This window comes from Pterocles gutturalis, unplaced genomic scaffold (assembly GCF_000699245.1).
Source record: "Pterocles gutturalis isolate BGI_N339 unplaced genomic scaffold, ASM69924v1 scaffold8110, whole genome shotgun sequence".
NCBI classification, from domain to species: Eukaryota; Metazoa; Chordata; class Aves; order Pterocliformes; family Pteroclidae; genus Pterocles; species Pterocles gutturalis.
In genome coordinates this window covers 1-15,489 of record NW_010145782.1, presented here as the reverse complement: position 1 = coordinate 15,489, position 15,489 = coordinate 1, and the positions used below count along the sequence as shown (strand labels likewise).

At 39.5% G+C, this 15,489-nt stretch overlaps 1 protein-coding gene across 1 annotated transcript in view; it reads right to left on the bottom strand.

Moving 5' to 3' along the window:
- XYLB (xylulokinase homolog (H. influenzae)) overlaps positions 1–14,000 on the bottom strand; it is a gene marked incomplete at its 5' end in the record, with an annotated part of 79,423 nt that extends 65,423 nt beyond the window's left edge. The window contains 7 exons of the mRNA XM_010085492.1: positions 4,487–4,559; positions 6,964–7,029; positions 8,287–8,415; positions 9,617–9,703; positions 11,445–11,525; positions 12,951–13,020; positions 13,918–14,000. Of these exons, the coding sequence (XP_010083794.1) occupies positions 4,487–4,559; positions 6,964–7,029; positions 8,287–8,415; positions 9,617–9,703; positions 11,445–11,525; positions 12,951–13,020; positions 13,918–14,000 (589 nt within the window). The remainder of the gene's footprint in view (positions 1–4,486; positions 4,560–6,963; positions 7,030–8,286; positions 8,416–9,616; positions 9,704–11,444; positions 11,526–12,950; positions 13,021–13,917) is intronic.
- Between the last annotated feature and the right edge of the window lie 1,489 nt (positions 14,001–15,489).

Below are 15,489 nucleotides of genomic sequence, written 5' to 3'. Positions count from 1 at the left end.
TTTACTTCCATTCAGCACATCTTTAAGCTTTTCAAAACACAAAGCTGGTGAAGCTGACCCCACACGCAGTGTCTGTGGAACAAGGCTATGCTTGCGATGCTTGGACAGAGGAAAAGAAGGGAGGCACCCCGCATCTCAGCCAGCACATCATAAGGATCCAGCGGTGCTCTTGTTCTAAAGGAGGACACACGCCTACAACACACTCCACACACATACACTACTGCTGGGTACGCAGGCACAAACGAGCTCGCCCTACCCCAGCAGCCTTTTTCACATTGGTTTAATAATGAGTTTAATAATGTTTATAAATAAAGTATATGTTTGTGCAGTACAATCCTAAGCACCGTCAACAAGGTCTGGACCTAGTGCTTCACACAATGCTGTAACCAGAAAGCGTTTGCACACTCCAGCTGAGACTGGAATAACCCAAAATAAATGGTGGGATATTTGGATTATACTTAATAACATAAAAAATAGAATTAAATTTATTAAAGTCAATCAATCCCATTTCAAGCAAATTAAACACACTTAACAAATTCTACACTGGTTTATTTGGCCTATGATGCACCAGCAGGGACTTGACAGAGAAAGTGCAACACGTGTCCCACAGCCAAAAGGTGCATTTCCCTTCTCTGCCATCAAAAAGGAAAAAGATGGCAAGATTTACTCCAGCTTCTCTCAGTTCCATACATGAGTCCACTCTTAAATCTAGCCACCTCCTCCTTCCAGGGGTAAACTGAGTCCTTCAGGGTAAACTGAGCCCAGCATCTCTGTCTGCACTTCCCAGAGGCAGAGGGTGTGAGCAGCCTCGTGTCCCAAGCTCTCGGGCATAACAAGGCTTCCTATGAGGAAATATGTAAATATATAAATTCTCCTGGAAAAATCCCGAATTTAAAAGGTCAAGAACCCCTTAGCTAAATTGAATTAACCAGTGAGCAATAGAAATGTTAAGTAAACAGAAATTTTACTAGAGAAAGGTTAGTTGTTGGTTTCTGTGTTTTTCTGAAAATAATAATTTTTCTCCCCGACAAGCCTAGAGAAAGATTTAACCACTATCCTCCAATGCAATTTTGCAAGATATAAGGACACTCTCCAATCTTTTCTGCATAAAACAGGAAAAACACTAACCTTTATAAGTGAAAAGGTCTAAGTTTATATTATATAGAAGAACCCTTCAGTTTATTGACTGGTAGATACAGTTGCACAAAGACTTTAATATGCCCTGAGAAAAGAAAGATGAGCTAATATGCTGTGAGAAAAGAAAGATGAGTTAATTTACCCCACCCTCAGAAACTCATTTAAAAGATGTGAATCAACTATTTTGTTGTGAAAGATAACTATTAATCTGTTGGCCTGGATTCATCCTATCCAACTGTGGGCACTTGCATGAGAATCTCTAGCCAGAGGAAAATAAAAACCAGAGCTGACTCCTCCCTGGAACCGCTTCTCTTTCTCCTTTGATTGTATGGGAAGTGATGCACAGCAAGTTCCTAACTCAAGCACCTCTGGTCATCATCTACACTGCTTCTAGGAATAAAAGTTAGTAAAAAAGGCTTAAGCACATCATTCTAAGTTTAACATATAAAATAAGTAATAATCTGAGAACTAAGGGGAAAAAAAAAAAAAAAACAAAAACAAAGGCAGCCCTTTGACTTGTCACTCCAAATGGATATCCCATCAGCAATGAACATCCATAGCCAAGGTCATGGTCTGGTAAGGACGGAGGAAAGGGTCAGTTCAGTGTTTCACTGCAAGGATCACCAACTTTCAACATAAAATGACCAGGAGCACAATCAGGACTTGCTAATATTTACTACATATACAAAAGTGTAAGTGCGTCTATGCTGGTGAAAACAAAAAGAAATACACCCCAGTTTCATTACAAAGACCAAACAATGTAGACTAACTTTTTATTAATCAACAAACTAAAGATGAATATTTGCATATATTTATAAACAGTGAAGTGCATCTGTATTAGAGCACCCTGGACCGCCTTTTCATTGAGCTAGAATCAGAAGCAGTGTAACTCTGCTGACACCCTGCAAGCTACATGAGGAGTAAATTTCCTTTTGAAAAGGCTCCCATTCAAAGCATCCTTGTTTGATAGAACAACAAATACAAGTATGCTAAGCTATGATTTGCCTAAGGCTCTTAGAAAAGCATTTCAAAAGATAAAGCTTCTCTAGGTCAATTGCTGAATAGCTGTTCTTTAAGGTGTCTTCTAAAAGAAACAATGCCTCAAGTGTTCAAGTTGTTTAGGTCCCAAATGTATCTTACTCTTAACATCTGCACAATATAAATGAAAATCATTCTTCATTCCCCCAGAATGTAATTTGATTTTTTTTAATCAATCACCCAGGGTGCTCAGTCATTCACGAGGAGTGACTTGAACCTTACAAAATTGTACTTTTAAAAAGAAAAAAAAAAATCCCAAAACTGAATAGCACATTTCTACAATAACCTGCAAATTTGAAGAGATAAGTTATTGTGCAGAGCTAAACAATTTGACAGGGTCTTTCAAAGACTATATGACCTGAAGTTAAACCTACAGAAGTGAAGAATAGGTCTATTATCTGCACATTATTTTGAGAGATGCATTTTAAACTACAATATACAGGTGCAACGTAAAAGATCAAGTGAATTGCAAGAAATCGTAAATGACAAGAAAACAAGTTTTTCAGCTGGATCCAAATAACTACTGCATACATTATAATTATATTTTATTACTGGAATTAGAATTCTCTCTCATTATGTTACCAGAAGAAAGGAATGAGCAGGACAAAATACAGCTTACAATGCTGAAAAATCTTTTGTCTTCTAAAGAGAATGATAACATCCTGCTTAGTTCTCTTATCTTTTTTCACACTAAAATTTAATAATCTTACATGCTCTGAACAGTAGATAACATTTATTCAAGTTCCATAAATATCCAGAGGCGTAAGAGAAGCAGCTCTCCCAGAGCTGTTTGAAAAATGCAATATGTTTTTAAGAAAATTTTCTGATTAAGCAAATTTTAATTTTCTCTAGTTTCAAATGTCCTGGTTTTCAACCAAACACAGAAATTTTCACGTTCCGAAATTGAAGAAGCATAGATTTCCCCCTCTCACTTCCAAGTAGAAAAGGCAGAGGTAACATTAACAAAAAAAAAAAAAAAAAAATCAATATTTTTTTAATGCTTGTATTTTTAAAACATTTCATTCAAAATTAACACTTCACTCTCACTGAAAAATTAGAAATCAACGTATTTCTTTATCAGAAAAAGTACTTTGAAGATCTCACCATCTCTCTTTGAAATGCAGCCCATGGAGCTAGTTCTGCAGGCTGCTGAGTGGCTGAATTGCTCAGTACTTGGGCCTACTCAGGAGCAAAGTGCAAATCTCCAAAGGGTTATTGTTGCCAATAACACACAAAAAAATAAAATTTAGCTGCGAAAACACATGGCTAACAGAACAGGGCTAGAAGATAGATGTAATAATCTCACAACTGCTGCAAAATAAGCATGGATTGCCTTGCAATTTTTAAGGTCTCAAGTACAACTGGGAGATCTGATATTGAATAAGTTGTCCATTAGCTAAAATTGAGGTGTCTTGCCTTTTCCTACGAGCTTTGATGGAACAACAAAGGAGAAAAAATGAGTTGGTCTTAACACATGGGTGTCAACTATGGCTGTATAATGCAAAATTTCCTCAGAGAGCCTTGTTATCTAACCTTTCAGCTCTGAAATATATCTTCTCTTAGTTTCAGAGTGGGAATCAAAAATGCTATTTAGAAATAACAGCACAGCTCCCAGGAAAATGGTTTCCTTTGTAATTGCCATTTAAAATTGCCATTTAAAAGCTGGATAACTGAGATAACATACAACAGAAAAGAGAGACACTAGCCTTGTCACTTTTTGTCTTTGTTATGATGAATAGAGAGATACAGAAGGTTAAATTTTTTTTTAACTGAGTTTGGGAATTTTTTTTTCTTGGTTTATGCTGTTCTTCGGTTCATTTTGAAAAGATATTCCTATTGCAGATCCATACTCCAATTAGGTGGGGGGAAATAATCACAATATGTATCTTGTTCACATTCTGTGCAACTCAGAGCTAAACCATCAAAACCAAAACACAAATAGCAGAACTATGAAGTCTATTTTAAAAGTCCACAACTTTTTCATGCTTTACAATAGATATTTCAATGTTTCTTTATACATCATAATGTAATGAAAAAAAGGTGCAATCTCATTTAAGAATATTTTCTGGGGATCTATTTTCTAGAAATGGGAATCATAGTATGGTGGGGATAAATAAGCACAGCTGACAGCACTATCGAGAGCAGCAACAAATCAAAAGGAGTAACTTAGCTTAAAATCTAATATACTTGTCATTAAAGTTTAAAACTGAAAACAAATAGCAGAGACCTTGTCCCCCTTTTATCTAAGGTTGGGATGGAAAGGAAGATTTCCTTGTTTAATTGTTACTATGAGAAAAGCCCACACACTTACCATCACTGTAATCAATGGGCGCATAACCCCCTAGGAAAAGGGATGCTGCGAAACTACTGACCAAAGAGATTCTCTGAAAAAAAAAAAAGTGTGAGATAGTGAGTCCCATCAGTATTCACTTCAACAAAAGTAAATAATTTAGTCAGGGAAGCAGCAAATGTTAATAGATCGTTTAATGTTAGGCACAGAAAGCACACAACAATACACCTAGAAGGATTAACCAGTTCTATCCTACTGCCTAATACAGCAAGTATCAATCTAAAAGTAACCCCGTGATAAAAGCTGTTAATAGCTTTGCATTCTGAAACATGCAAAATACACCCAGTACATTAGCATACCCTATGTTACCATCAATTAATTCACAACTTCGGTGTATCACAGAACCTCATTTCAAGGAAAAACATCTAGTAAAAAAAAAAAAAAAAAAATCAAAACCACCTGAATGTCAACAAGAGGGGAAATGTCCAGAAACCCTGCAGCGGTCCACCCAGAGCACAGGTCCCTAAGCTTTTTAGCAACTCGGGCAGGGCTCTGCTAAGACCTTTACCTGAACTCTTACCTGCCTCCCAGCTGAGACCTCAGACCTCCCAGGAGTTACTCCCAGGATCTGGTCATAATCAGCTTTGAAGTGAACCACTACCTGCAGCTCTGCCTCAGGGTATGTTCCAACAACACATCAAATCCAGCTGTAGGGCTTCTAACACTGGCCCAAAAACACCCCAGCCACGTGACACAACACACTAATCCAACACAAATTCGCTTCCATTTCCAACTGCTATACAAACTGCCAAGTTAACTGGCTACTGCCAAGCCTCCTGCAAGATCAAGTATTACCTGTTCCCAAGAAGCTGGCACAAAAGCCAACAAATTCCTTATTGTGTGCTCTGACTAATTCAGAAGAAATATGATTGTCCCCCAATAACTAATCAGAATCAAATCTCTACTGGTTGAGTGAGCCAGCAGTGACAGCTTTTTTATTAATGATCACAAAACCACTGCTTCTTGCAGCATTCAAAGACGGACTATAGCTCTAAGAGGTGGCTATAATGGCCAGGAAATTTAATGATGCACTTGCTCTTCATGTGTCTCTCCCCAAGAATATATCATATTGTGCTTAGATAACGAAGACCTACCTTCTGTGGTGCCCCAGTGGGCACTAGCTGCCTGAAATGGAAGGAAAAGCATGAAGTTGAACAGTGAATCAGACAGTTTAGCAAGCTGGTGGGTCCCTTCCAACTGAAATAGTCTACTCTATTCTGTTCTGACCTAGAGAAGGAAAAACATCCACCTTCCACATGTCACTTAGACTGCCGAGCTGCTAAGTACCTCCTGAAGGGTCCCAAGAGCAACACTGGCATAGAGATATTTTGTGCTTGAACACAACCCCTTGCATGTCCTTTATTGCTAAAAGGTGGCATCAGTATGCAACCAGCCCTCAAAGTCTGAGCTTGCTATGACTAGTTCTCAGTTCCACACACACACTTCCCCTCCACTAATGCATTTTTCTCCAAATTTAGTCCTAAGCTTATGATCAGACTGTACTAGTGTTCTTTTTCACCCGTCGCTTACTAGCACTAAAGGTTCTAGAACATGTACTTAGAAAGAAAAAATCATGAAAAAAAGAAGCATTGTCCCACAAAATACAGTCAACTTTGCAACTCACTTCCCCGCGAAGCCCCCAATGGGTCCAATTTTAAAAGCCACAAAAAAATTATGACCAATACTATCAAGAAGTGCAGTAACTCAAAAACACAAGCAGCCTGACTTCACAGGTCTGGATGTCTGGCATATTCTAATCACAGGCTGGGAGCTCTTCGCTCATTTACATCGTATTTGCATGGAGTTTTCACCTTGCTTCAAACCATGGGATTTCAGTCACAGCTAGATGCAGACTCAACAAACTGAAACACTAATGGGATTGCAAGCTGATTTCTGAAAATTAAGAATCAGAAGGGAAACAACTACACAATGCATTTCATTTGTAATAACAGAATCAAAGCAGCTCCTCAAGGGATAAACTATGAAAGCCTAGGATCGGTTGCAGGCTTTTTCCTACACGTACCGCACAGGTGCCAGCTTTGTATGGCAGGGCAATCACACTTCTGCACGCAAATGGCCAGTTCCAAGTGCGCAAATTTCAGCTATGTGCTTAATTCCCTATTTGTGTTCGAACTGCTGTACATACAATTTATTACCACCCAAATGAAAGTCTGTTTTTTAAAACTTCTTACACATAGGTGAGATCCAATGAAGCCTGCTGTCTTAAATGCAACATTCAAGATAGAACTGATGCCCAATTTCTATCTGCCCAGTGACTAACAATTTAAAAAAAAAAAAATCAAATTTTCAATTTTAATCTTAAAACCAAACACAAGAATCAAAATACTCTTTAGCAAAGAAGTCTGACATCCCCACAAAATTAAATTTCAAATATTTTCAGCTGTGTTTTCCAATAAGTATATTGAAGTTGAGCCAACCTCAGTTTCCATGTAGACCTCAGGATTCTGGCTGAAAATCTTTGCTATCTGGTTTCCTGTAAAACGCTGAGAAAGAAATGCAAATGCTTAGAAACACAAACCCTAAATGGAGTCAATAATCATTAACTCTGTGTAATGAGTTCAGTACATTGCACTTTGGATATTTAATTTGCCTGATGCGTGATGAAAGTCAGTGCACAGCAGGCAATCCGCACTAAACAGGCTATAACGCATAGTCTCATTATGAGAATTTTGCTCACCTTTTGAAAAAAAAAGCATGCGAAAAATCATTATTATCCATAATTTACATTTCAGAAATGACAGTTCAATGGAATGAATCACACTTACACTGTGCACAGGAACCAGCACAATTCAAATGCTGCCTTCAAATCTTTGAAAAGGTCTAGGCTGCCCAACCTCTGTAACTCTCTGAGGCAGGTGAAAGAAGCAACTCCAGCACAGGCTAATAATAGTTGTAAGAATAATTATTTTTCATTCATGTATTATATCAAATAACCAAAAACTTCTAACACTGAAACCTTAACCTTTAGCAAGTTGAAAACAAACTGTTAAGGGTATGCAAAGTCTGATTTCAACACTGGCCATAAACCTTGCATGGCGATTCAAAACCAGAAGCAGCAATTTGGGATGTTAGAGCCTTATCCTGTTGAATCCACAGTAAGAGTAGCCAGGTGCTGAGACACAGGGAGGACAGTTCTGCTCCCACTCCATAACTCATTGTCACAGTTACAAGAGAGGGAAGTGTCAGGAAGAGGGACGAGTGACAGCATACTCTCTGATAGCATCCCAGACTTCTGAAACTCACTTCTCTTAGGTCAACAGCTGCCTGTTAGCCTTCAGGGAACATTAAAAGACCAATCTTCTAATTGCAGAAGTAACCTAGAGCAGCGATGCACTAACAGGGGGTCACAACACCCCAAGTAAACCTGTAACACAAACTGGATTGCCATCCCAATGGAAATCTGGCTGCACAGGAGCTCCCAGGGGAGAACCAGGGCCTGGGACTGTACCAAGCACTGTATTTTGGAACCACTGGCCAAGTGCCACAGGTCACCGTGGTCACTGCTTCCTGCAGCAAAGTCTCCAGTGTTTGCCTAATTTCGCTTTAAAATTTCCATGGAATAGGATTTCCACATCTTCCCTTGTGAGACTCCCACAAAGCACAGTATCACTGGAGTTTCTTCAAAAACTCTCTCTTTCCTAGCTAATGGCTGATCGTTATCTGCTGTGGTACCACCTTAATGGCAGAATTGTTTCTATCACGAGACTCTACTGAGGACTTTCTTGCCATCCGCTCCTTACCTCGTAGGCTCGAGAACCAGTGATGCTTGCTAGATGCTGTGCTCCCCCAACGGCCTTTTCCAGAGCGCTGCACTGGGAAGCTGTGCTAGAATCCATCCAGATGGGGCTGTTGCTGACAGAAAAACAACCCTGCAATGAACAATATCCTTTATTAAGAAGTCTGATCTCCAAGAAGTCCCCGTTAGAGTGACAGCAATACAGCAGACCTACGTATCAGCTCACAGGTCAGTTCTCCGACATGCCTTCTGCTCTTCTCTCAATAATCACAGGAAAGCAGCTATTGGGCAGCATGTTGGTCAGTGGCGAAAAGCCTAACCCAAACTTCACACCAGAGGGAAGCATCAACGTTTTTTTTCTGCTGTTATTTTACATAACCTGCAGCACGATGTGGACTTCACATACCTGCAGCACAATGTCTCAGTACCTTCCTTCGGTAGGCAAAACCCTGGGCCCTTTTATACAAGTTTAGCCCCACTTTTTAGAACCTATCTCTAAACAATCAGATTATCTTTCCACAGATACTAACAGGTTTCTCTTTAATTAACTATTTGGAAATGCAACTGAGGCTTAGTACATCACCAGAGAACATTTTAATTCCATTTCCAAGAGTTTCACAGGGATATTTCCAAAATTAATAATTTAACAGATCACTTATACAAATGTCTTCCTTTCAACATACAATGTCCTTTCTGCTCTCGAATTAAGGAGGATAAGGGTCTTCAAAAGGAAAGCTGATTCCTCCCTACTTTTCTTTTTAAATAAAAGTTTGTCAAGGCTATGTTCAAAACTTACAGCCGCACACACACACAAAAAAAAAAATACTGAGGTTGAACAACATACTTGTTAGGAGTTTGTGTCCACACAGCATTACACTTCCACCATTTCATAGCTAACTGTAAAATTGTCTTTTTAAAAAAAATATTTTCTAATGAAATCACAAGTACTGCAAGTAAACTCAGGTAAGATAATATTTCTCACCACTATTTTTTGTTAATACAAATATTTTAAAAAGCCCTAAAATATTTACAGGTTGTTTACAAAAGTATTACATTTCCTAAAACAACAAACGGGCTGTTACTGTGACACAGAAAGATTCTGGGATGCCCACTGGCACCTGTAAGGTTTTAAAGCAGTATATACTGTCACTCAGGAGAAAATGAAATATCAAAAGCCCTGGAGCTGCAGTAATAACCAGTACATTTCACTTTATGCTGCAGAGGCATGCAACTCAGCCAAACAAGAGGAAAGGTTTGCGAGGAGAAAAGCAAAATGTAAGGATCAGAAAAAGGACAGTGTAGCTCTCCCTTCAGAGCTCCTTTACGAACATTACCTTTAGTGACTGATGTAAAGGCAGTTCAGATGGTGCATTCTTTAAAATGTGGATGCTTCCTTTTTTCCAGTATACGCTCCCATGTTGCTGAAGAAAGTACAGGAACACAAGTCAGAGATGTCCTCCCAAGCTGTGAAGTTCATATCCTGATCTGAATTTCAAACTCTAAGGGACAGAGAACTCTCTCCGAACTAGGAGCAAAATATGCACCTTTTCAAATCAAGTACCTCATTAAAGATTCTTTAAGATTGAGCAAAGCATATACTAAAGCAGAAAACGGTCAGGAGTCAAGAGACGATGATTTTGAATGATAGCAACTTCTAGTAGGAACTATTATACTGCTAATGTTATTAGCTGCTTCTTCAGGGGCTCTTGGAGCTGTAGCCAGGGCTCCACAGTCAAGACTGTGTGTTCTGTGCTATGTCAGCACAGAGCCCAGATTCTTCAGTTACATGCCTGCCCCCAGTTACCACTAACAAGACTGCATGATATTGGGAAGTTCATTTAAGCTCCACCATTCACGCAGCTCCCTCAAGCCAGCCATCTCTAGTTACACACTTGCAGGACACCCAAGGTAAACGGCAAAGCACCATCCAGTGACCCACTAACAGTTCTGATGACACCAAGTGCACACAGACCCCCTCCTGGACACAGACTACTTGACCAGTGTCATCCAGATTGTATTTCACACCCCTCTGCCATTTCTGCAGAAGATCAAGACCAAGTTTGTCCCTTTTTTGCGACATCAGTGCACCTCCACAGTGACTTGCAGAACAGAGGCCAGGTTCTTCAAAGAGAAAAGGGAGAGAGACAATATGGGTTGGAAGAGGGAGACTAAGTGAAATTTGTTCTACCTGAAAGAGCCTGACTAGAGCACCAAGTTGATAACTCCCAACTTGTTGGAGGATGGGTAAAATAAAGGGAATACGGGTAACCTGGAAATGCACTTCCTTTTTTCACTTGGTCATCTGGGGTTACTTGGCAGTCACTAACTTCTGTCCCACTGAAGAATTCATACCAGGGCCTTGACACCAGCTATGATTTTCAGACACTTTGCTCAGACTTTCAACCAAGATCAATGAAACATGGAGATCAAAGCAAGAGTTTCGATTAATTTGTCCCAGATATATCAAGATGAATAACCTAAACCTCATGTGTCAGAACTAGCTCTTGCTTTGGTGCTGTCCTCGGCCTGAATATTGCCTGTGAAAGTTATAAAAGACTTCCTTGTTTCACCAGAGTGCTACAGGACTGGCTAACTAAATGTCAGGATGCGTTTTATAATCTCAGGAAAAAAGGCATTATGCACTACAGGCTAACTCATGGCAGCATCTTTGTCATTTCTGCATCAAAGACTATCATCATTTGGTTTTCGCTGCTCCTAGGCAGATCTCTATCCTAGCCCACAAAAACTGTGCTGCACAGGATGTTACTATGCCTTTAGCAAACTGCGCTCCTCACTGTTTTCTCTACCCCATTTCCACAAGCACCTGGATATGCCAAAATTCAAAACGACCCCATCATTTCAAAATCTGTATGTACAAAGAATTTAAACAGGAAACCAAACAGTTATGCACTATACTGACTGAAAGAACTGCACTGTAAACCTCAGCCTCCACTCCCACTACCTTCTAGTTATTGCTCTGTGCACTTCAGGTTTTAAGTTCCCCTGAGGAATGTGTCTTTTAATGGACACTTACATAGATGCTTTTGTCTTACTTCATGTCATTAAGGTATTCTGCAAGACAATTTAAATGAAATAAATCACTATACCTTATACTCTATGAAGAAATATAGTAAGATGGAATTTTTTTCTTTATAGACTAACCTGGCCAGCACCAGACAAAGCTCTGACTTGAGAGAAGTTAAAGCCTGAAGACTTCATCTTTTCCAAAATCATATCCAGAGCCTACAAGAACAAACAGAATCAAGAATGACTGTAACGAGCTATCAAATTATGCGTACTCACAATCTGTGGAATTAAACTGTAAATTCATGTCATCACTGATAAGAGTTCATTGGCAGATAATGAAAAATTAGCTAATGACTACGGACTTCTCAAGAAGCTGCATAAATTAATTTACTAAGTAAGAGTCCATAAAAGAAAAGTTGAATCAAACAGGGAAAAAAAAAAATCTTTAAACAAGCTGAATCACAAAGATCCATTATTTGAAACCTAAATAAGAGGCAAGAGTTAAAGAATTCCATTTCATCAAAGAGACACTTTTAAGAGTGCCAAACACAAAGCAGGATTATCTTCTTCTGTTCTTACTGCTGGAAATCTATGAAATCTTAATGGGGTACACCCCGCATCCCATCCTACAGGATGTTAGGTATCCTCAATACCACTGACCCCAGTGCCAGCTGAAAGCTCAGAGTCTCTTTAGTATAAGGCTAATTTAAGTGAATTTTAGCACTTTAAGCAACTAGGTTAATTTTGTTCTTGCCATCTTTTACTGAAGTGTAAAACCAAAAATTAATCTATCTCTACATAGTCTCGTTCAGATCGACATTTCCCAGACTATCTTGACAAATGGACCACTGTAAGACTTCAAAGTTTCCCAAGAAACATCATATGCCTATATCAGCATATTATTAATTTAATAATTACATCTGTTCCTGTTCACCATGGTTCCAAAGACCAACTGCAAGCAATTTTACCAAACTTTTCTCAGCTACTGTGGATCACTAGTTGGGGGTTCTGTGGCCTTTCAAATATCTTAACTATTCAAATCACACTAGTAAGACAAATCTACATAGTACCCATGTGAGAGCAAGTGTTGCAGAATCTGTACAGAAGCGAGGAAGGCCTTATTTTAAAATAGAAAAGAATGTTGTATTTCAAAATAAACACCAGTCAAAGTGACTGTGAATCACTAAATAAATTGGTCTTTAACCACTTACCATTACAGACATCAATTGGTTAGCAAAGCTTATTCTAAAAAAATAGTGCAAGTAACCTGGATGCTACAAGAACAGAGATTTAAGCTAGGCAAAGCAACAGCTGCCCCTTTTGCATATGAAACAAGAAGATGAGGAAAAAAATAATAGTCTTTTTTCAAATGAGGGAAAGTCAGGAAAGGATTAATCACACATACAATAATAGTAGAGAGTGATTAAAAAAAAAAACAACCTCTAAATGTTAGCAACTTTCACTGCGTTTGCTGATAACATTAATATTTGCATACCAAAGACACAGAATAACACTTAAAAGAAACAGACTACAAGCAACAGGACTATGTTGATTTGAATTATGAGTTTCACTATTGCTTGGAATACATTTCCATTTCAATAACAGCAAGGAAGAAGTCCAACTATATAAGCTTGTTCATACCTTGACCCACATTAGCACAGGAGAAGTGACTGTCAGTCTGTCACTGTGAATATAGACTCCACCTTGAGTCCTACAGAAAAACCGTATTTTCTCTTGGTAAATTCAGAATTTTTTTCTCCAACGAACAAAGTTCTTCAAGGTTATTAATAACTAAAGAGAATTTGCAATGCTTTTATGTGAAGAGCAAGGACACAATCAGTGTTTGAAACCTGAAAAAGTAAAAGCCAGCTCCTAGAAGGTGACGTAAGAGATGTCTGACCCAATTTCAAAGTAAATAATTTGCAAGGAAAGGCTCTGATCTGAAGTAAGATCTGTGATAGACTCCAGTGCTGATACTGCTCATCGGCTGTGTAATTCATAGTCAGTTCTAAGTTTCCTAACCGTCACCATTAGTGGCTTCAGTCTAGAAGATTAAATTCAATTTCTGCTGTTAAACCATCAAGTAAATAAATGTACATCACTGAAACTTGTGACTACTGAGGATGACATCTGTAAATTCTAGTCTGTTAACTGAAGTAAACAAATACTGTCATCCTACATCCTATTGTGACACTTGGAACTGATGAATTTGTCTTCAAATGCCTTTTAGAAGCTCCCCTCACGCAATTTACTTGTTGTTATCATAGCATTCCACCCTGACACAAAGGCAGTGCTTATTCCTGTGTCCCAAAAAGAAACAGTCTTGTCCACAAGTCAGAAGACCCAAAAGAAAGAAAAAAAAAAATTAGGTTATTATACATAAGACTTTGGATAGATTTTTTTTTTCCTGTTGGGCGTTCTTGTCATATTTACACACCAAGGAAGGCAAGAGCATATACCACCATTGCAAGAATGAAACACGAACGGGGCATGGACTTTTTCCACGCCTCCACACGTATCAATGACACCAAATAAGGCAACAGCTCCCCCCACCCCAACTCCCAAAGTTCTAAATTATATTATCCAAACAAAATATAAAAAGCCTTACTTAAATTCCGGAAGGTCTTTATCAAAATGAACATTATCCTCATAAATGACTCTCAGCTGTTCATCAATAGCAATGACTTTCAGCTAGAAGATTTAAAACAGGATGTTAACAAAAGCTAACAATAATTAAATAGAACTGATAACACATTTATAACAACTCGATTTTCACAGACAAAATGGGAAAGAAGATCATCCTGGTCCATACAATTCACTGAAAGTATGGGCACAGATTTACATGAAACAAGTTATGATGTGAATTGCCAGCATGCCACCTATTCAGCAACATCTGTAGTAGTTTGCTCGCATTTCCCGCCCCCCCCCCCCATTTTCCCTCTCCTTAACCACACAAGATCGAGATGCAGGCATTCGCTAAAGAACAGCAAACAAATTACCACGTTCATAGTTTGCATCCCGGTAACCGATTTTTCCAGTTTCTCCAAAAAATACAGTATCTTAGATTAAAGATGCCATGTGCTTTTTTTTTTTTTCCCCTCCTCTCCATATATTTTTTTAATCCCACTTTACTGAGGAACCTAACAGATCCTTAGGATACCTTGAGGACCTTCCCTGCTCCCCAAATGGTGAGCAAATCAAACTCTACCAGCCTGGCAAAACTCAGAGAGCACTACACGAGCGTATTCTGAGTTTCTGCAACACATGGAAAGCAACATCCAAACGGGTAACTCCATGAAGCTGAGCTTTCTTGTAAGCACAAACTAGAAGAGTCGCACAAACTTTCACCCCCATCTTCACTCAAGTTCACCTAGCACCAAAGAAAAACACCAACAGCCTAGAAGATAAGTGAGCAGGTAGCTCATATTCTGCAAATATTTCAACACGGGAGAGAGTGCAAACTGCTGCTAAAGGAACAGACCAGAAAAAACGACAAAGATCAAGTAATCTCAAAGAGCTGTATTCAAACAACAAGGCCATACCAGTTAAGAGTGGCTTGCTTCAATTTTAGCCATGCTCACGGAGGGCCATCGTTTACGCACTGGCACGACTCACCACCCAGCTGGTGCCCTGCGCTGGCCTGAAGTTGGCTCCGACCCAGTGCAGCTTAACTGGCTTTCCCCTTAGAAAAACACTTGATAACCTCACGTGGGTTACCTGGATGTGTCTTTCCAAGCTCCCACACTCCAGCACAGACATAATGAAGTTATTTATACCCACACACCTGGTGGTTAAACACATTCAGCCCTACACACGGCTGGGGCAGCGTTCCCATTTGCAGTGTGGTAATATCCACTTACTCTGATAAATCAAAACTTCAAGCAGCAACCTTGGCATCCAGGTTCACAGTCCTACTCCTCTTGACTCACACAAGGACACTAGATAAACTGGATTCAGGGGCAAATCCCAGCTCCCAGCCTGCCTGGTGCTGCAGCAGAGGGGTCCACAGCACGCCTCTCCGGGATTAAACGCATGGATGGGGAAGCAGGACGTGCTGGGACGTGCAGCCTGGAGCTTCAGAAGAGCTGGAGAGAAGCAGCAGAGCTTCTGCAACAGAAAGGGCCGAAGGATGTGCTTGTGCAGGCGAAGAGCAGGAGGCATGCGAACCCCTGGGCACACG